General features: G+C 33.8%; 1 protein-coding gene across 3 annotated transcripts; it reads left to right on the top strand.

Annotated features, from left to right (window-relative positions):
• Positions 1 to 436: 436 nt before the first annotated feature.
• On the top strand, positions 437 to 19,826 carry LOC145570489 (histone-lysine N-methyltransferase ATXR2-like). Of its 3 annotated transcripts, none has more exons than XM_081629601.1 (17): positions 437 to 503; positions 747 to 1,037; positions 1,589 to 1,812; positions 1,915 to 1,990; positions 6,159 to 6,244; positions 6,336 to 6,664; positions 7,263 to 7,375; positions 7,458 to 7,489; positions 8,244 to 8,389; positions 9,673 to 9,760; positions 13,094 to 13,142; positions 13,218 to 13,272; positions 13,390 to 13,459; positions 13,586 to 13,655; positions 13,976 to 14,052; positions 19,383 to 19,439; positions 19,554 to 19,826. In XM_081629601.1, exons 3-17 carry the CDS (start codon positions 1,729 to 1,731, stop codon positions 19,662 to 19,664), a joined length of 1,443 nt encoding a protein of 480 aa, XP_081485727.1. In that variant the 5' UTR covers positions 437 to 503; positions 747 to 1,037; positions 1,589 to 1,728; the 3' UTR covers positions 19,665 to 19,826. The 3 variants fall into 3 exon arrangements, with proteins under 3 accessions (XP_081485727.1, XP_081485726.1, XP_081485728.1); XM_081629600.1 differs by having other exon boundaries at positions 481 to 503; positions 733 to 1,037; XM_081629602.1 differs by lacking the exon at positions 437 to 503 and having other exon boundaries at positions 512 to 1,037; positions 1,625 to 1,812.
• The last annotated feature ends 1,729 nt before the right edge of the window (positions 19,827 to 21,555 follow it).

Genomic DNA, 21,555 nt, shown 5'->3' with positions numbered 1-21,555 from the left:
GCCGCCATTTCAGAATCTATCTGAAGGAGCCACGTGTCACATGGCTAGGGGACCACTTGGGTCAGTCTGGTCTTGACACGTGGCCTTCTCTTATTGGGACACCTGTCTAGAGTAATTTTTACCCTAAACATATACCATACTTAGATAATAATAAATTTTAAAAACCCTCAACATTGCCACATTTCTAAACACGAAAAACAAATTAATGTACACACTAGAACGCGCGCTTAAACTCCCTAGTCTATATAGGAGCAGTGATAGACCACTACCAGGTATGGGCTCGTTGGGCACATACCGGGGGCAAAAATGTAATTTCGCGTATTACTTATCATGATTGTAAAAAATAGTCTCTCTCCGCTTAATAACAGTATACAAATCAAGAATAACCGTATACAAACCAATAATAACAGTATGCAAATTAATAATAATTGAGCACCGACCCCTCTTTCTCTCTCATTCAATCTATATTCTCTTCTCTGCTTTCTCTCTCCAGAATCTTTCAGGTTTCTGATCTTCTATTCTGCTTGTAAAAATTTGAAGAAAAAAATTTAAACTTTATAGTGAATTTGTGCTATGAACTTTGTTGCTTGCTTTGCTTTGCTTTTATGCTACATTTTTTGAATTGGGTTCCTTTCTTTTTGGTTTAATTCAGGTCCACTGACTTTTGATTGATTTCTTTTTTTTTCGGGTCTTTTTGTGGGTGTTTGCTAAATTCTGCTGATTTTACTTTAGTAGTTGATTTTCAGGCGGCAATAAAAGCTATCCATGGAGGTGGGGAAAAGGTTTAAGGGAGGAAGAAGATGGAGAGGAAAGGGAAAAAAAAGGCAAAAAAATAATTTTATATTGTGGTAGTGGGCTATAGTTACTCGTCTATGATATAGATTATGAACCCTAAAAAAAAATTCCTAGATTCTAAACCCTAAAAAAATCTACTCACGTCAATCTTCTTGCTGCTGCTCTCAATCTTCAATTTATCACCCTTTGTCGTGCTCGCCGCTCTCAATCGTGGATTCCGTCATATCACTTCAACTACCAAGGTATGTTTTTCTCGCTTTATTTTACATTTTATACAATTTTAGTTTTGATTTTATGGTTTTATTGTTTATTTTCTATTTATAATTGCATTTTTGGGAGATTTTGGAATTGTATGATTTCGGATTTGGATTTTGGTCTGAAATGATATTTTCGTGTATTAAATTTCAATTCGATGATTTTTTTGCTGAAAATGATATCTTTTTTCAATTTTGAGCTTAGATTGAAGTTTTAATGGAATTCTGGGTGTCTTGGAGTTTAAGGGCATGCTACATTATTTAACGCATTATTTTTGATGGAGTAGTAATTAATTTCTATTGGTGCTCACGTTTAGTTCTTGACTGACATAAAAAGCTTACAATTTACATGTGTTTATGAAGAATTTCGAATCTGTGTGATGCTGTACTAATTGACCGAAACTTTGGGGCAATTACTGTCAAACTTTGATAACCTGATGCTATTGCTATTTCATGTTAATAATTATTATTTACCTACTTTTGCTATTAGTTACTATTGCTATTTCATGTTAATAATAACCTGATGCTATTGCTATTAGTTCCTATTGCTACAACCTTGGCCCATTTTGGATTAGGCTTGTCCCGGCCCGACCCGTTGAACAGGTCTACTCCCTAGCGAGCTTGAAAAAAGAACTCCACAACAGCCTGCCAACGTCTCCTCCTCTGCCGTCATCCAATCATGGCGTGCTGTTGTCCCGTTGATTTGCAGTTCGCGCCCGAAATTTCTGCTTTACTCCAATCTCCTTCTTCTCACGAAACCCAGGTACCAATAATCCCTACATATATTTATTAATTTATTTATTTATTTTTTGACTTTGATAAACAGTGAGTGTAAATATTTTGACATTTGTTGATGGGTTGATAGGAATATTTTGATAAACTGATAGCAACAAGGCCATGTCATGGACTCAAAGTTAAAGTTGATGGTGAACTTGGAAAGGGTAAATTTATAACTTTTATTTGCTTTTCATTTTTTCTAATTGTCTATGTTTCTACTTTTGAATTGCTGTGTATATTGTTTCTTTGCATTATCATTATTGGAAGCAATTTTTTTATGCTCATTATTGATGGTGCATTGAGTTGTCATATGTCTGGATTGTCTGCAAAGTTTATTTATTTATTTAACCTTTTATTTTTTATTATTTTTTATTTTTATTTTTATTTATTTTTATTTTTTGGTTTTCCTTGAATACCTTAGTAAATAATCTAGTGAGCTTAGTAGGGTTTAAATGTGTTATTTATTTATTTATTCATATTACTTCATAACATATTGAGCTGTGAAATCAGGAGTCTAGGTTGAGTTTGGAATGGATTTTGATGCGTCAGAGTCATGTAAGTTAGGGCCATTAGCGTTATGCCAACTCAGCGTCTTCGTGCATAATTGACTTCGTGCTTGGGTCACTTTAGGATTAGTTTGGGCAGTTTTTGACAACTCTACTTTAAACTTAAGACACACACTCTGAAGTGATAAATTTATTTATGTATGTATGTAAGTATGTATTAATGTATGTATGTATTTATACAAGTAGCAAAATCAAAACTTTACTGATACTTCATACTTTCACTATGGTGATGTGTATTGTTTAGTGCATAGTTTTAGTGTTGTAATCAAGTACATTTTTGTTGCAACAGCTGCATTGTTGTGCTGCATGGAGATCTATTTGTCTCACTTAACCTTGTACAACTCAGTAGCATCACAAGATTATCTATTCTTGTCTCTTGAAATTGTATACTCCAACTTGATTGTTGGTCAAAATTTGGGGATGATTTTTGAGTTAAATGGAGTGCAGAACAAAGGAGAATACAATGGTTTTCTTATGTCCTTTTGATTGGATTATTGTTCATATGGTATTTATAATTGTCAAAGAATAAAGCGATAGATTTGATATATTTTGCAATCTAGTACATGAATACAATTTACTAAATACTGTTAAGAATGATGGGAGATTGAGAGGTTTTAAGCTTGTGTAATTCATGTAATGATGTAGTACAATTCAAGAGCCTATAATGGTGCAAGGCAATAATGTATACATCAATAAGTGAAGTTATAGTGACTGATCTAAACAAGAAATGACCTCATTGCTTGATATTAGAGCATCTTCAGTTATAGCATTATGGTTCAAGCTAATTTCCTTTTTACCTAGTTTGTACCTTAAAGGTTAGTAATTACTCCCTTAATTCCTTTTTATTCTTTACGTTTTATTATCATGCATACAAATTGAAAAACAACCATTTTAGATGCTTGAAGAATTAACTTCATGTAGTGGTCTTTTGTGCAACTCATACACGATGATGAATTTTTCCTTATCTAAGTTCTTCTCCGTCTCATAAATTAACTCTCTATACAACATCATCTTACAATACTTCCTTTGGCTTTTTATTACCCTATAAATTATGCAAGTTATTTTGTCATAATTAATAATAAAATTTGGCAATTAATTTATTTACATTCATTGCAACTTGGACACATTTTAACGAAAGAAAAGTACTAGGCTGTTAAGCTTTTCATGTTTTGTTCTGAATTATTTCATTTCTATGGATAAAATTATCCTCTTTATTATTTGCTCCCTTGGAAAGAAAACGAAACTCTACTTGTGGATTAAATTTGAGTGGCATACTTCCTTGTGTTGAACTTTTCAAAAATATTGGTTGTGGTTATTGTAATGCCAATAGTTTTTATACCATTTTCCTAGGAAATATGATGGTTTAGGGCATGGTTCGAAAATGCGGTTTCGGTTGCGATCGCAGAAACGGTCGCAGTGATTCGGTAATGGAATTGATGCGTTGATCGCGGACCGCATCGCGGTTGTCGCGCAAGAATTTTTTTAAAATTTAAGTTTTGATGTTTTTTTCTCGTAATTTTTAAAAATCTTACTCATGCTTATTTCGTAATTGTATCTTGTATAGTTGTATGCTCTTTAAGACTTCAAGTAGTATAAAATTGAAAAAAAGGGGGTTAATTAAAAAAAAAAAAGGTTAATTGAAAAGGTGGAAATAAGGGGTGGGGAATGGGGACTAATGGTCACGTGAGATGTGAAAAAAAAGAAGAAGAGGGGAATAGAAAAGATGGTGGGGTCATCAGGTAGAAAATTCAGCAAGTAAAAATTAAAGTGGTAACTTCCAGCTGTCATAAAGTCATACCCAACTACCCTATTATTCGCTTTTTTTACAAAAACCTTTTTATTCAAACTGTGGATACCGAGAAACTGATCGGTTTTCATGGAGAAGCATAAACCCTCACCGAACAGTGGTCAACACGCTTAAATTTTGAATTTTTTTCTTCGAATTCTACCGGTAACGCTTGATGCGGCCGAGTTCTTTTAAAAAACGGCCGTATCGGCCGTTATCGCGGGGTTTTGAAAAGCGGCGTGCTGAATCGGTAAATATCGTAACGGTAACTTGGAAATCCGTCACGTCTCGCCCGATTCGCGACGTAACGGCCGAGTTTTCGAACCATGGTTTAGGGTTGTCACAACTTGATATTATGGTCGTGGTAAGCTAAAAACTTCTATTAATGTGGTATTGTGATCGAGTTTCCAAAATTATAATAATAAATGAAAGGTTTTTAAAATTATTTAGTATTACTGAAATGTAGTTATAAGGGATGGAGGAGGAAGATTTTTGTTGGTGATTACACGGAATATCACTTTTTTGGTTTATGTAGCCGACCCCACTTATGGGATTAAGACTTTTATTTATTGATTGATTGGTTATTGAAAGGTAGTTCGATAGTTGAATATCATAAAAATCGCAAAAGGTAGTTATTTTAATAAAATGAGAAAAAGGCTGATTAAAACCATTTTAGGCCTTGTTTGGTTCACCTTATTTTTGCTATCTGAACTTATCTGGTCTGTCTTGTCTGGTCCGATCTCACTAATTGTTTTATTTGACCAAACTTTGACCTTAAGTGTACGATAATTTATAAGATAAAAATATATCAAATGGGGTCTTGTTAGATTCGTAATAATGTGTATTTTATTAATATGTAATTTTCATAATTTTTTTCATTAGGAAATGAAAGATAATTAGCGATAAAAAACTGCACATAAAACGATGATCTGAACTTATTTTTTCCGATCTGATATGGTCTGAATTTATTTTTTCTGAAATAAGTAAAAATAAGGTGAACTAAGTAAAAATAAGTAAAAATAAGATGAACTAAACAAAGCCTTAGTTCAATAAATGTTACATTCCTTTATGAAAATTGGTAAAATTTACTGTTTAAAAGCAAATTAAGGTAATTAGAGAGAGAGTGTTGATTTGGGAGTGTAAGGAAAAGGTGGATAAAGTAATAGTGTAAAACGATAGATGGGTATAAGAAAAAGTTAGATAAAAAAGGGAGAAAGAGTGAAAAAGTGTAAATAATGTGCGGGTAAGGTACTAAGGTAGTTAAAGGGGTTTGTCAAAATTGAAATATAGAAAAAAGTGTAAAAATTTTTATCAAATTAGTGGAAAAGAATATTGTTAAGAACTTTCAAAAGAGAAGTAGAATAATTTCACTAGAATATTCAAATTCAATCATTTCCCCCAACACACGCACACACACAACGAATAGTTGTTAGTTATCAAATGTTATCATAACAAAAAGGTAGATGTGATAGGATATAACAGTGTACTTTTTACCATTGCCAAAAATTTGGTCAAATTAAGTTGGGACAAATGATAAAGGAGTTTTAGCAAAAAAAATTAGGAAGAAGTATGTAGCTTTTAGGTCTAAGGTACTGTACCTTCAGCAGCCTAAGACTCTTAACCTCTCTAGTGAATTTACTAATTTTCTCAAGAAGACTTTGTTTCAATGGACCATTTATATATCTATATGTTGGTCTTTATCTTTTCTCATGACTCATGTAAAATATTAGTAAAAAAGAATTGATATACAAGTATAATTTTTATATTTTATGTTTGGCCATATTTCTAGCTGGTTTAATGAGTTGGGCATTGTATGATTTTGTAATGTTCAGTTCTTGAGTATTTTTGTTGTGTAGAATGCCAATATTGCCAACCTAATTATTTGTATGCTTCTGTTGAGCATAAATTTTTTAATATATTACTGTTACATTTCTGTTTGTTATACAAATCTGATGTCATTTCTTCATGATATATACTCAGGAGTATATGCTGATGCTGAATTCAAAGACGGAGAACCTGTGCTGAAAGACCTAATGCTAGTGGGCTCACAACACTCTACTAACAAGGTCTCATTGATGTGACTGATGATGTCGTTTCTTTGATCCGTTTAATACTCTTACAAAATAAGTCACTAGTGCTTAATCTTGACTTTTGCAGATGGACTGTTTTGTATGTGGCTCTTGCTTCTGTTTCATAGGCTCAATTGAACTTCAAATTGGGAGAAAACTCTATTTTCAAGGACTAGGTGCTTCCTTTAGCAATCAATGTCATAGTGACTCTTCTGATGGGGAAGATGGCTCTTGTGAACTAGAAGATGCTAATCTAGGAGAGTGTTCTGCTTCAAACTCAAAGGACAGGATTCCACTTTCTCAGGAAGTTATTGAGTCACTAATGGGTGGCCAACTTGTATTGCCCTACACTGAAAAGTTTTCCTTGCCATCACCATATCCTTGCCGTGGTGGTTGTGGAGAAGAGTACTACTGCAGGTAAGATCTTAATTTAGCAAAATAAGATCTTTTTGAACTTGTATGAGGTGAATAGTTAAGGTTTATGTTCACAAGTCATAGCATTAGCAATAATCAACAGTATGAGAAGAATGATCAGTAATAGCTGAAAAGCATTTTGTTAGTGAATTATAATATTTAATTGTAGGATCACACTTAAATTGGGTTTTGCTGGGTATGTTATATGGATCATACTATTGGCTTATTGTTAACAAGTTGGAATTTATATTATAAACCATTTTCTTCCTGTGTCTGTGTTTACCCCTTATAATTTATGCTAATTGATTAAATCATAATATTAGATAGCAGCAATGCACATAATAATATCTTTACAGCAATGTTGTATGATCATATTAATAGTAAGATCTCTTGCCGGTGAAAAAGGTAGAGCCATTTTGTGGAAGAATTTTGAGGAGCAAGACTCAGACATATAGTCATATCATAGAAGAATCCAACAGCCCTGATACCAGTACATATTTTATGCTGGCCAACCATATACTGTTTTATACTTGTGTATACCTAATCTCGTCTCATAGCTGCTTATGTATACCACTTGATATCTAATGATGTCCGTCTACAGTAAATCTTGTGCAGAGATTGACTGGGAAACCTGTCATTCTTTGCTTTGTATTGGGGAGAATTCGAAGTCTGCTTGCCGGAAAGCACTGTCCAAGTTTGTAGAACATGCAAATGGTAAGACTCTTGATTTATTGATTTTGTGATTCTTTTCCTCTTTGTATTTCCAACTTATTCTCTCAAATTTGTAATACTGCAGATACTAATGACATCTTTATCCTAGCTGCCAAGGTAAGAGTTCCCCACACCCCACCCACCAAACCCGAGTTCAAGCTTATGCAACTATTTATGCTCAGCTCATTTAACATGGGGAAAGAAGTAAAAAGTTGAACCAAACAGGCACATACCAAATCAAGTCAGGGATCTCTTGTTCTCAACAGTCTTTATCTATGCCTACAAAATCCCTTAATTTTGGCCTTTGAAAATATTAGAAGGAATGAGAATATAATTTTGGCAAGTAGCACTAAGTGAATGGGACATGGAGTAGCTGTGCAAATGTACTTAAATTGACTTGTGACAAACATCTCAAAGAATGTATAACATTGTAATCTTTTTGGAGTCACAATATGTGTTACTTAGATCCAATTCTACAATTGAGTCGCATCTCTTGATGCCTTAAGTAAGTGCGTGTAACCTTTGAATCGACTTCCTGTGTCCTTAATATTAATTTTTGACGGACAAATACCCAGATCCACACCCATGTTGATTCTGTATCCCAAGTATGTCTAACACATGTTGACCCTTTGGTTCTTGGTCCAAGTGGTATGATGCATTTGTGCCTTGAGCATGGGCTGATTGATATCTTTATTATCATTTCATGCAGATTACAGAATATTGTATTGAAATGATAAAATTTATAAAACATATTCCTCTCTCCTGCAAAATCTGATTTGAATGTTTTTTTTTTTTTGTCACTGTTTTAATGTAAGGTGGTGGTGTTTAACCTTTACTAAGGTCATTTGCTTTTCCCGGTACTGGATTTCAGATCATTGCTATGACCAGTCTGAGATACAAGAAGTTGAAGGAAGCTCGTCTCAAAGAAGTAGGCTGTAAAGCATCAAGTGATGCACAAGTTGACTTGTCATTACTTCTGGAAGCATGGAAGCCAATCTCTATGGGGTACAAGAGAAGGTACTAGAAACAGTGGGATTGATTAATATTATCCCCATTAAACTATTAATTTGATGCAGAAAACATCTTGAATCTGTCAATTTGACTACTTTCTAGGTATTTGATGGTGAACAAGGAGTCATTAAAGATCTGAAATAGTTATGCTGTGTGTTCCATATCTATGTCTGGTTATTCTTTGAAGGTTTGAGACTGTGTTGGAGTTTGGAACATAATGAATTCTGACTTACTATGATTGTTGAGTTTGTAAGAAAGCCGTCCTTGAGAAATATCTCTTCATGAAATATTTATCTTAGAAGGTAATAATATTGTAATTCGGGACTTCTTTATTACTTTATATATAAAAATACTGCAAGCTTAAGTGATAAATTCTTTTTAAACTTTTGCTTATGACCCTTGATAGTACCCTAAGCCTTTCAAAATTCTAAAACAGACTACATTGGTATGGTGGTGATGTAAACAAATTGTGAAAGGAGTGTTATGGTATTCAACTCAAAATCTTAAAAACAATCTTCAATCGAATGTGGCCTATATTATAGGACAAAGGGAGTAATAATTATTACTTACTATTATTACGCTATGCAATGCAAACCCTCTAAAGCACTCATGTGGCAGTAAATTAGTCTTTGTAGTCTATAATTCTGTATGCAATATATTTTTTATTTTTTTGGGCAAGTATTGGAGATATAATAGAAAGACACCAAGTGTATACACAAAAGGATGACTAAGGACAAAAAAATTTCGTGTGCTTGAATCTTGAAGCTATTTGAGTACAATTTGAAGAAATATCAAGTACTGCTCAATGAATGTCAAATACATGTGGCTGCTCGAATTTTTCTGATACTAATACTTCATGTAATTTATAGATCTGTTTATTTTGTAGTGATTACATTGGATTGTTTGTCAATTTGAACTTGTAATATCCTGCACTGTAATGTGATTATTGCCTCAGAACAATTTTCTGTGAAACATAGATTCTTTGTCCTATTGTTTTACTTGGCAATATATGTAAATCCTTTGCATGTGCTTTGCGAACTCAATAGGATGAATTAAACTTGGATATGCAATTTTTTTTCCCGGTCTTTTGTTTTTTCCGTTGTGTATTTTCCAATGTCAGGGTCACAAACTTCTTTGCAAGTCATATCTAAATTTTACTGAATATATGAAAGATGTTAGTATTAATTGTAGAAGAACTGAAGAAGATGATGATGTGGATTTGTCTAATGTTATGCAATCATTCTTGGAATGTCTTGAAGGACTAACAATGTTTTATGCCTTAAATTTAGGTGGTGGGATTGCATTGCATTACCTGAAGATGTTCAGAAATGCAATGAAGTTGCGTTTAGATTGCAGTTTAAAGAGCTTGCATTTGAGGTAGTCCTTTTTGTATTTAAATAACTGTGTAAATAAAGCCATTAATTTTATGTTATATGTTAATGTTGTGCTTTCTAGGGTACAGGTTTTATTTGTAAAGCTTTACGTAAATTTTGCGATAAATGTATGAATATAGTAAAAATCTCTGCATAATATCTCTTGCAGTGGAACAATAGGAAATTTCGTATTCCTTGTAAATCCTGATAATGGATCAACTAACTTGTTCTCAAATACTGGGGTGGAATATCCTCTGAAATCCGTGGCGAAAATTTAGGCTCGTTCAGGTTAAAGCTGTAGAAATGGCATGGTTTGATATTTATTTAGAAATCTAGAAGCAGTATGCCAACATAGTTGAGAAAACAAGCTGTAAAACACCCAAAACTTGAAATTCTGTGATTTTGATTTGTGTGTGTGTGTTTGTGGGTGGGTGGGGGAATAAAAAGCTGCAAAACATCAAAATCTTGACAGTCTGTGTGTCTGTGTTGGGGAAGAGAGGTTGGGGGGGGGGGGGGGAGTGGGGGTGACAAGACTAAATCCTTTCTTATCTTTGTCCTTCTTCCAGTCGCTGCATATGTGCCGCAAATATAAATTCAGTGACAAGACCAAAGTCTTCCAAAGCTGCAATGTGTATATATATATATATATATATATATATATATATATTTCTTTTTCTTTATATATCAGGGATTATGTTATCACTTGCCAACTTTTATGCTCTTTATTAGTTAAGTGCTTCTGATAAACCTTTTGAATTGCAAGCATTAAATGTTTACATGATTTTTCATGAAATGCTTGTACGACTTGAACAAAGATTCCCTGTGCCTATTTGATCTAAAATCATTTTCATGGCTTTAGTTAGCCAGGGGCTTAATAATTATTTTTTAGTCATCCAATTTTAAGAACAGGGAACTGATTGTTAGTCTCATCAATTAATGCTTGATCATAAATTCATAATGAATGAAGGATGTATGATTATTTGACTGTCCTTTATGAGCTCTAGGTGTGTAGTCTTAATATTTGAATTTTTTAAATTTATGCATAAATCGATTTATCTTTTTACATCACTGGCATGGTGCTTTCTTTTTATTTTTTGATCCTGTCATATAACTTAAATTATCTGTGGGGGAAGAGCTTGTTCTTGCTTGTGAAGGTTTATCCTGTTGTTTGTTTGTAATAAATAGTATAAGCCATGAGTGTAGTAAGTTGGGAACAATAGTATCAAAGCCATATCTTTTCTACCATTTAAAAAGAGTTGTTTTGTTCATTCGACTGAGTTTGAAGATCCTCAAGTTGTGACTCTCAGAACTATTCAACCAAGTTATCAGAATTGAAAGGATTTGTTTATATTTACCGGTGTTCACTGTTCAGACTCTTCGGAGTCTTGCAGCCAATATAAGTTTAATTTAGGTGATAAGTCTTGACTTATATGGATGTTTCTAGCATTAAAGGATAGCAGCTCTGATTTATGGATAGATTAGTTGATATAGAGAGAGGGTTTTTAATTTCAGTGTTGACATAGTTATAGGGTTGGACTTTCAAATGCCATAAAGAGAAGGAAATTTTATCATTTGAGTGGATCAGAAAGTGAGATTTGAATCTTACAACTATGTAATCGACTGAAATTACTACTTACGCAAAATAACAGGAAAATAGAGAGAAAAAGATTGATTCTTTGATTGAAAAGGTTAGAGCTTTTTACAAACTAGCAACTTTTGGTTCCAATTCTTTAAGGTGGCTTGAGGCTACTACTCTCCTAATAGTGTTTGAGGTCACAACTCTCCTAAAATATTCATTCCAAATTCTTCGTGCCCTTTTCCTTTCTTCTCTCCCTATTTTTAATAAAACTAAGACTATCAACCTGGTAATTCTAGACTACCCATATTGCCCCTCCTTAGGTTAGTTTATTACAAACTATGCCTTCAATTATTTGTGAGATTGCTAGTATAAGCTGTCTTTTTATACTAGGAAAACTAGAGAGCATTGCGTTTTTATTTATTTATATGGATTTCTTTTTGGCCATCTAAAATTAGAATAGGCTAAATAAAGTTGGAACAGTGAGATCAAAGTTTTTATTGTTATGCTTATTTGATATACCCAAATTTTCAAAATTAGTTGGGCTATCAGCTATAAAGACGCACTTTCTGCCCATTTAGAAGAGAGGCCTTTTTAGTTAAACCAAAAATGGTCTAGGCATGAGAGAGAAGATAATGCTGTGTGTAGGGGCTTTTGTAATCTTCAATCCTTACTATTTAATATGGCCATGTTAGATTATCAATGAATTTTGAGAGTAAGACCTCATACCTTTAGGCTTTGGTTGGCTTGGTGTAAATTATTTTTAAATCTAAATGTGATGTAATGTTATGTATGGGTCCCTCACATGCACTTTTACTTGATGATCAAACAAAATTAATGTGCAAGATTAAGCATTCCTTTGGCGCCAAATAAGTGAACCGTTTGATTATTTGAGTTTTACTCCATAATCTTAGAAGTATTAGTTTACATCTTGTTATAATCCTACTTATGATAGGTTTTTTAATGTTTTAGCATTTAGGTCACATATAGTCCCAAGGATTCTTGTGAGGTGGATTATGAACCTTGGGTTGGCACGTGGATTGTCGGTCTTCAATGGGTCCAAAAAGACCCGTCTTCTGCCCCCGTCTTGTGATCCAACCTTGTTTTTGGCAGCCCAAATTGTAACCCAATGGATCTAATAAGAAGGTGATAGGTTCTGCAATCGAATCGCCATTTAAATTCTCCTTCCCGCAAATTCTCATCAGAGAGTAGAGAGATGAGCAAGAGTGTTCCAAAATTCAGAAGGAAAGAGACATATCTTCAATTACTCAGGCTATTCAGTTGCAGGGAGAAAGTGTGGAGAGAGAGAGAGAGAGAGAGAGAGAGAGTGTGTTATCAAAGAAGATGACTGAAGCCATGGCTTCTCTTTAGGGGGAAAATGATTTTCCACTGTTTGAAGAATAGCTTTTCTGCCAAACTTATCCTTTCACTTGCTGGCTTATATTACTCTGGAGAATACTAGAATAGGGAAAACAATATTGCTGGAAAACGTTTCCCAGCTAACCAATCAATTCCCTATTGATGGACATATTTTCTGTTTAAATATTGCATGAAGTCGGGAAACTGAAATTTTTTGAAAACATGTTCTAAAATGTTCATTTGTTATCTTCTTTTTAAAGAAGCTTAACATTGTTCAGCTTAGCATCACCATAACGAGGATCTGCATATATGTATGCTGATATTCATGCATTGTGTTGACACTACTATGCCTTTTCTTTATAGCTATAGTAGGCAACCCTAATGTCATACTATGCTTGCCAGTCACTGCAGCTCTTGAAAGCAGCCATATTTGATGAAGAGTGTGCACCTCGTATCCTTGCTCTTTGCTTGAATAAGTCTTGTTTTGCGTTTTAACTTTTGACATTTTTTCCTTGACAATCTTAAGTGTTCTCGCTGGAGATTTATGGTCATATCATTGGCATGTTTGAGTTAAATAATCTGTAAGTAAAATTGTTTATACCCCCCACCCCCCCCCCCCCCCCCTCTTTCTCCTTCACAACAGAAAATGAATTAGAAAAAAAGGAAATCATCATTTTTAATTTTTCTTTTATTTGTAGTGATTTGGTTGTGGCCTCTCCTGTCGAAGATTATTTCCACTTTTTAGATGATCTACCAAGATCCCCAAAGGTTAGATGCTGCTTCTGACTTGTTTCTAAACATTTCCCTGTTTTCCTTTATTAGATGATCTACCAGGATCCCCAAAGGTTAGATTATTTCCTTTATTACAGCCTGTTTTCTTGAAAATTTTCGCAGAAAGCAGCTGAAGCTGTAACTCGTTCAATATTGGATGCCCTTGATGATGATTATTCAATTTGTTGTCAAGGTAGGCTACGTGTACTTTAATGACTGGGGATTACGAATAATATAGTGGACTTTGTAGTTAATTTATGCATTTGCTGCAAATATTGAACTTTTTAATTGAGTGGCCTGGATTTGCATTTTATGCTAATATTAATTGAACTGAAAAGTCTCATTTTTCTTGAAAAATAATGCATATTGTAATACTAATTGTATACTTTTTTCTTCTCATTCAAGCTCATAGGATAAATGACAAAGAAGAAAATAGAACTCTTACGAAGCATCTTATTTTATTTAATTTACTTCTTAAAAGTTGAAATCAACGTGTATATATCTTCCATGTAGGAACCGCGTTCTTTCCTCTGCAGAGTTGTATGAACCATTCTTGCTGTCCAAATGCTAAGGCATTCAAGAATGAGAATGTAAGATTTTTCTTGATCAATCTCATTCGCATTATATATTTCATTGGATTTTGACAAAATTTGTTGTCTAATTTCATTTTGTTGCTGTTTCTAAATAGAGTAAAAGAAAGGAATATCTATCTACCTAATATAATTCACTCTTTGAAATAACTACCTTATACAAGTATATGTTATATGTAAACACATTATAAGATATATCATCTGTAAAAATTTCTTATAGAAATTCCTTAAGAAACTTGATCTTGAATACCTTTTGTCCTGTTTTGTAATAATTACACATTGTAGTATCTAAGTGAACCTGTACACCTAGGTCTAACACCTAGCTTCCAAATTATATTCCTACTTAGTTTTCTTCTTCATATAGTTAAAAGGTTCAACTAGATGAAGTTTTCATAGTTACGAACTTGGAATATATCAAAAATTAATTTTATAATCAACAATTGTTAGTAAGCTACAGATTTGTGGAAATTAAAAGACAAGTTGAATAAATACAAATTTCAGGAGTTTGACATGATGTGTAACTAGTTTGTTTTGTTTATCTGGACTTGCTTACTGTAAAGTTGCTGGTAACGAAAAGTTCTCCATGCAACTGTTGTACCAATTCTTTTTTTTACGATGTTCAACCAATTCTTAGATGCTCCTTTCCACTCCTTTTTTTTTCCCCATAATTTGGACATTTTATTTTTACAATTAAACTTGTTGATTATATTTCCCATGATGGTTTGAAGAAATATTGTTCTATATATCCTTTGCTCCACTTTAGTTGCAATATTAGGAATTTGGCACTATTCATACTCCCCTTATAATAGCATATTGTAATTAATATGGAAGAATGTGGATCTTGTTGGACTTGTTTCAATGTGTATATTTTTATATTTTATTTTATTTTAATATTTACTAAAACACAACCAAAGGTATTAATAGTAAAGGTTTGTATTTACAAGCGTGAATCTATTAATGTTTGAGCGGAGGTAATATGTTTTTTAGGCTCCTCCTATCCATCATAAAACTACGTATTACCCGCTTCATGTTACATTTGAAAGTGAGCTTTTGGGATTAAAGGGAAATTAGGGATACCATTTTATAATAATCTCATTGATGTGGTTCTAGATGCATGATATAAGTGAGCTTTTTCCAAATCTCTTAATTTTCCTACTTCATTTAGTTTTGGATTTTTAAAAAAAAAATTAACTCTAACCTTTAGTCGGTCTTCTGAAAATAAGTTAAGCTTTCGATTAACTCAAAATAAGTTGACCTTTGCTACCCCTCCACTTCCGATGCGTTTTTTTGCCCTGCTATAGAAATATAAGTAGGTAGTATTTTTTTCCTTTATTTTTTTAACCTTCAATTCCCACCTTGGGAAAAAAAAATAATAGTAATGAAAAAAAAGAAACCACCCACCCACAACCACCTCAAATTCTCCTAGACTTGGTAATGCTCACCAACACCGAGCTAGTCCTGTAATTGACAACAAAAGCCCCTTTTCAATTTGATTCAGGTGTGGGGAAGGGAGGAGGTGGTGATTTCGTGGGAGGGAAAAGTTGTTTCGAGGGTAGGGGAGAGGAGTGGTGGTTTCGGGGGTATGGGTGGGGGGGTTAGTAATTTCGGGGGTATGGGGAGGGGTAGTGGTTTTTGGGGTATGGGTGGGAGGGAATGGTGAGAAAAAGAGCTTGGGGAAAATGGGTATTCGAGAACCTTGAAATTCACCACGTGATGTTCAAGCTATTGCTTCTTTTGCCGCCGTGAGGGAGTCTCACACGCCGTCGCTTGCGGTGTCTTCGTCTTCTTTGGAGGTTAATTGGCCTATAGGGCCTAATGGACATGAAGAAGAACTAAGTGAGATTGTTGAGTTGCCGAGTTTCCCTAGGTTGGACTAAGGAGATGATTTGTGTGGGTACTTGTTTGAATGAACGTCATTTCATTGGCTGATTATTATGGGGGTGAGGGAAGGGGGTTGCAAGGGATGTAGTGAGGTGGGGGAAGGGGAGAAAGGGAGTGGTGTGCCAATGGTGGCCGGTGGGGACTGAGGAGGTGGGCAGGGGAGGGTAAGGGGGGTCGGTTTTGGGAAGAGGAGAAAGAAGGGATACTTTACCATTTTTTAAAAAATATTTTTCCTTTTATTTTGTTAAATTGAAGTAAATAAAGATTTTGTATTAATTTATAACAATAATAAATTTAATTAAAATTTTAAAAAAGAACCAACCACATTATGACATGTGTTATAATTTACCCAACCAACTGGTTACCTCCTAGCCCAATAGGTTTTGACTCATTTTTGGAAGATATCCTATAAAAATTGACTTATTTTGATAAGAGTGATTTTCGTAAATAATGCTAAAATATAAACTAATTCCTCATATAAGTTGATTTAAAAACTATTTCCCAAAATACCGTCCACATAGGATTAGTGTTAGGTTCGTGTGTTTTTAATTATCCGAGGCTAAAAACCGCTAATGACAATAGCGGTTCATTTATTAAAACCACTAATTGCAATAGCAGTTCATTTATCAAAACCGCTAGTGACATTAGCGGTTTTAGTAAATAACCGCTATTGTCATTTGCGGTTCTTATTTGACAATATACTCCAGCCAAAGATATTTCAATGTCTTCTCGCGAGTTCAAAAAAATCAAAAAAGAAAAAAAAGACAGTCTTTCCCCATCTTCTAGAGCGTGATACTCACTGTGTCAAAAAGCACAACACTCCATTTCCACTAGTGGTACTCCAAAATTCTTACTACACTACTACAAATTGGTGCCGGATTCATCACCTCCATTGTTGCTGCCGTTGAAGGAGTCACCATGTGCGGGAATTGGATTCACCACTCTTAGAACCGATAATGGTGATGGTGGTTCTAGCTAATAGAACCGCTACCATTAGAGGTTTTATTTGAAGAACCTCTAACACCATTAACGGTTCTATTTAAGCTAGAATCGCAATCAATATTAGCGGTTTAATATTAGCTAGGATTAAAAAAAAAAAAAAAAACGAACCTAACAACTGAGCCTATGTGGACGGTACGGTGAGAAATATTTTTTAAACCAACGTATATACGGAATTAGTTTACAGTATAACATTATTTGTGGAAATCGCTCTTGTGTTCATAAAAAACCCGACTTATTTTGAGCATACCGACTAAAGAATGGTTTATTATTGACAAACTTTGAGCGCTTATTGTTTGAAACTTGAGGCAAAAGTATAAGAATTATTTTTGTGAATTTAAGTAACTAAAAAAATGAATCTTGTGACTGAAATATAAATGATAGAACTCTAATTCCTGTCAGAATAGACTCATAGAGGGTCTTTTACTAGTCATAACTAAAAAATGAGCACACGCCACTACAAGTTAGCTAACAAATGTTCTTGGTTAACAACCAATAAAGCAATGCTCAAGGATTAAATCCAAACACAATACAATCTTATTTTTAAATCATGTTATGCGTGCCTTTATAGGCACTATAACCCTAAAAGATAAAAATTAGCTAAGGAGACCCTAAAATAGCCTCCTAAACACAAGAGTAGTGTATATGCTTAAGAGTCCTACTATTAAGTAAAACTTTATACTCTGTTCTATTTTGTTTTGTTTTTTGTTTTTTGTTTGATTCCATTATTGTTGATACACTATTTAAGAAGATGAGTAGGTGTAAGATAAGTAAGAAAGAGAATGTAAATATGGTGGGTTTGTGTAAGAATCTCCTTGTCAATAACTTAGTAACACAACTAAAGGCTCGTTAGCTATAAGGCTTGAGCTCCAAAGTAAATCATGTAAGAGAGTGGAAATGTTTATTTATTGTGGGGTTGAAGGGATAAGATGGTAAAAAAGATAAGGCAAGTATAGGATATAATTAGTGAGTAGAACAAAAACTAATAGATTATAATGGAAAGTGAGTAAAAAAAAAAAAAAAAAAAAAAAAAGGATGAAATATTAAACTTAAGACCATCTCGAATGGTGAGACTCAAATTTGAGTATTGAAATACAAAATGAGTTGTTTTTTACCTCTAATGGTGATACCCAACCCACTTCTTAATTTAGCAACTCATGTGAAGTCTAATTTTTCAATGGTAAGACTTTCTAAAGTATACTAATGTCACTTTCATTTAGGGCCCACCAAATCATATTTTAAGTTTTTTTTAGAAAAAAAATAAAATTAAAACTTAAATAAATTACAAAACATATTATATTATTGATAAGGGTCCACACTTTTTGTTAAATGAGACTCAAAGTTGAGTATCTAAACTTAGCAACTTTCTTTTAGAGTTGTTAAGTTTAGATACCAACTTATTGGTATCCTTTGCAAAAAATACTGTCTTTCTCCTAAAAAAACACTCAAGTCTCACCATTGGAGAGGGTCTAATAATCTAAAGATAAAATAAAGAATCTTAAGGTGCTTAAGACGAAAAAATTCTTTTCAATGAGTTGAGTGGTAAAAATTTATAAGCAAAATTTAGACTTAAACTTTAAAAACCTAGGGGTCATTTGGTTCGTTAAGTTGGAATGCATTGGTATAGAATGGATTCTAAACCCCATACTTCTCTAAACTTGTTTGGTTTATTCTTCGGACTGGTGTTTACAATTCATTAAAGCAATGGATCGTGAATCTTTGGGGGTAACTTGGGTATGGGATTTCAGAGGGACGAGGTGGAATTAGAACCCCTTGGTATGAGATTTTATACCTAGATTTGTCTAATCAAACAATAAAATGGATGGAATGGACTCTAACTCTATTCCATCCATTTCAAATAGTCCAACCAAACAATCCCTTAAAGATTTTTCCTAGAAACTTCAAGAAGTTCTAATAACTCTCTAAGAAAGAGAGTATCATGCATGACACAAATGATTTAGCTTTGAATACCCTATTTAGCCTTGAATACCCTGTACTCATTTGCAAGGGACCATCAGTTTATCTTCTTGGGTGAAATTGTAATATCACAGGCAAAAGTGCTACTTGAGATCGCAGTTACCCCTTAACCGCAAGTTCAAGTAGCGCTTGGGCTAAACCGCTACTTCAAGTATCGGTTTTAGGGCTAAATTGCTATCTTAAGTGGTTTTACCTAAGTACCGTTAAAAGATTATGCATTTATTTACAACATTGCCATTTGATAAACATCAATTGTATGTCAAGAAGATAACTTGGATTTTCTCCTCATTTGCCAATTAAAGTCTGGAAGTTAACAATGTCGTTTATTTATTTATTTATTTATTTTTTTAAATAAAAAAAATCTTTATCTTGTACTCATTTGTCAATCACTGTCCAAGAACTTTACATTACTATTTAACTATCTTATTTGCAAACAAATTGAACTCTTATTTGCTTTTTGTGCCGAGAAACAGGATAGAGATGGCCAAGCGACGATAATTGCTCTACGTCCCATTAAAATAGGAGAGGAGGTATAGTGACCTTAAGGATCGTAGCTTGAATCTCAGGAGCATTCAGTTTTTCTTATGAGATGATGATCTGGTGAGAGTGTTTACACTAAAACGATGGCTTCTGTTTATTTTTAGGTAACTATCTCATATATTGACGAGGAATTGTCTTATGAAGAAAGGCAGAAATTGCTGGCTGATTATGGATTTAGATGCAAGTGCCCCAAGTGCATAGAGGAAAAAGTCTAACTGAAACAAATAGCATATGCAATTCATTTTTGGTAGGTCTTTAAGAATATGTTTTAGATATCCAGATATGTGTTTCGATATTAAGCAATGGGGTTTCATTTCTCTCTCAGGTAAGGTTATTGTGTAGAAAGTTGGATCACATAGTGAATGATTTTTTTTGTATGATTTATCTCACCTTTTTATGTTTTATCTGCTTCATTCACCACTTTGCATAAAATTTAGGAAAAATTTTAAATTACCACCTAAAAATGTAACCATTTTAATTACCAATTTAATTTTTTATTTTAAATTACCACCCCTTAAATTAAATAAATGCTCAGATTACCACCCATTTTAAAAATCCGGTGGAATTGTCTTCTGTGGGCCCCACATATGTTATTTCCCTCCCCCCCCCCTTTTTTTTCTTTTTCCTCGACTTCACTCTCTTTCTCATTCAATTTTCTCAACAACCCTATTCTTCATTCAATTCTTTGCACAATCCCCCTTTCTTCTTAATTTCTGGACTATTCTCAAATTAGAACCTTAGTTTTCTCATTAAAACCCTAATTGTTCTTGCAAGAGGAATTAATCGTGGGTAATTGCTTGTACTGGAGTTGGTGCATTGGTGATAAATGAGCCAAAAAGACCCCCAGACAAGCCCTTTCGTCTCCCACTTCAGGATGTCTACAACTGTGCCTGTAAGGCGTGTTGAGACTGGTGTCTTGAAGCCTAATATGGTTGTTACTTTCGGTCCTACTGATTGACCACTAAGGTTAAATCTGTTGAAATGCACCATGAGTCTCTTCCAGAGGCTCTTCCCGGTGACAATGTTGGTTTCAAAGTTAAGAATGTTTCTGTCAAGGATCTCAAGTGTGGTTATGTTGCTTTCGATTCCAAGAACAACCCTGTTAAAGGGGCAGCTAGCTTTATTGCACAAGTCATTATCATGAACCACTCTGGGCAAATCGAAATGGCTATGCTCCAGTGCGGATTGCCACACCTCTCACAAAACAAGCTTACAATTTCAGCAAACTTAATTGAAATTCAATCAAATTCTTTAATAGAAACCCCAATTCACTACTACCATATAACCTAATTGCCAAAATAACACAATTAACTCGTGTGCTAAACAAGAAACCTAATTTATCAAGCCTCCAAATTCCCCCAATTACAATGTCACAAGAACCCTAATTTTTACAGATAAGTGAGATTACCTTATGCGAATTGAATTTCTTTTGTTGTTGGGGATGCGTCTGCAATAGAAATGAGCTCCAATTTGTGGAATTTGTGGTAAAAATGGCAGGTAAGATTGCTAATTGAATTAGGAAAAGTGCTTTATAGGAAAAATTGGGGGGGGGGGGGGAGGGGGACAATTAGAAAGCAAAAAATAGCCATTTTTAGCTGTTGGGTAGGGCCACAGAATAAAATTTCACAGGATTTTTGAAATGGGTGGTAATCTGAGCATTTATTTAATTTAAGGGGTGGTAATCTAAAATAAAAAATTAAACGGGTGGTTAGTTCGAAAATGGTTACATTTTTGGGTGGTAATTTAAAAAATTTCCTAAAATTTATTCTAACTTGGTTGTGATATGTTTCATCCATTGATAAGGTGGATGTAACTCTTCTATTGTAGTGTGGTATTACTCTTAGTTAATTGTAATGAAGTTCTATATAATTGTTTACATGATTTGGACAAATTTTGCTTAGCTCAATTCGTGTAGAAGATAGAATTGACTATCAAGACAACCAAAACAGAATAGAGTTATTATTAAAATAAAAAATGACAAATAACTTGTAATCTCTTTTAATTGACAAGTAGACCTGGTTATTGCGCGGGTTGGGTTAAGGTTGATTACGGGTCGAGTCAGATATAGTCACATTTTATATGGTTAATAGCGGGTCAATTATGAGC

This window comes from Chenopodium album, chromosome 12, assembly GCF_948465745.1.
Source record: "Chenopodium album chromosome 12, dcCheAlbu1.1, whole genome shotgun sequence".
NCBI lineage: Eukaryota > Viridiplantae > Streptophyta > Magnoliopsida > Caryophyllales > Amaranthaceae > Chenopodium > Chenopodium album.
Note: the sequence above shows the minus strand (reverse complement) of the source record. Positions and strands in the feature narration are given on the sequence as shown.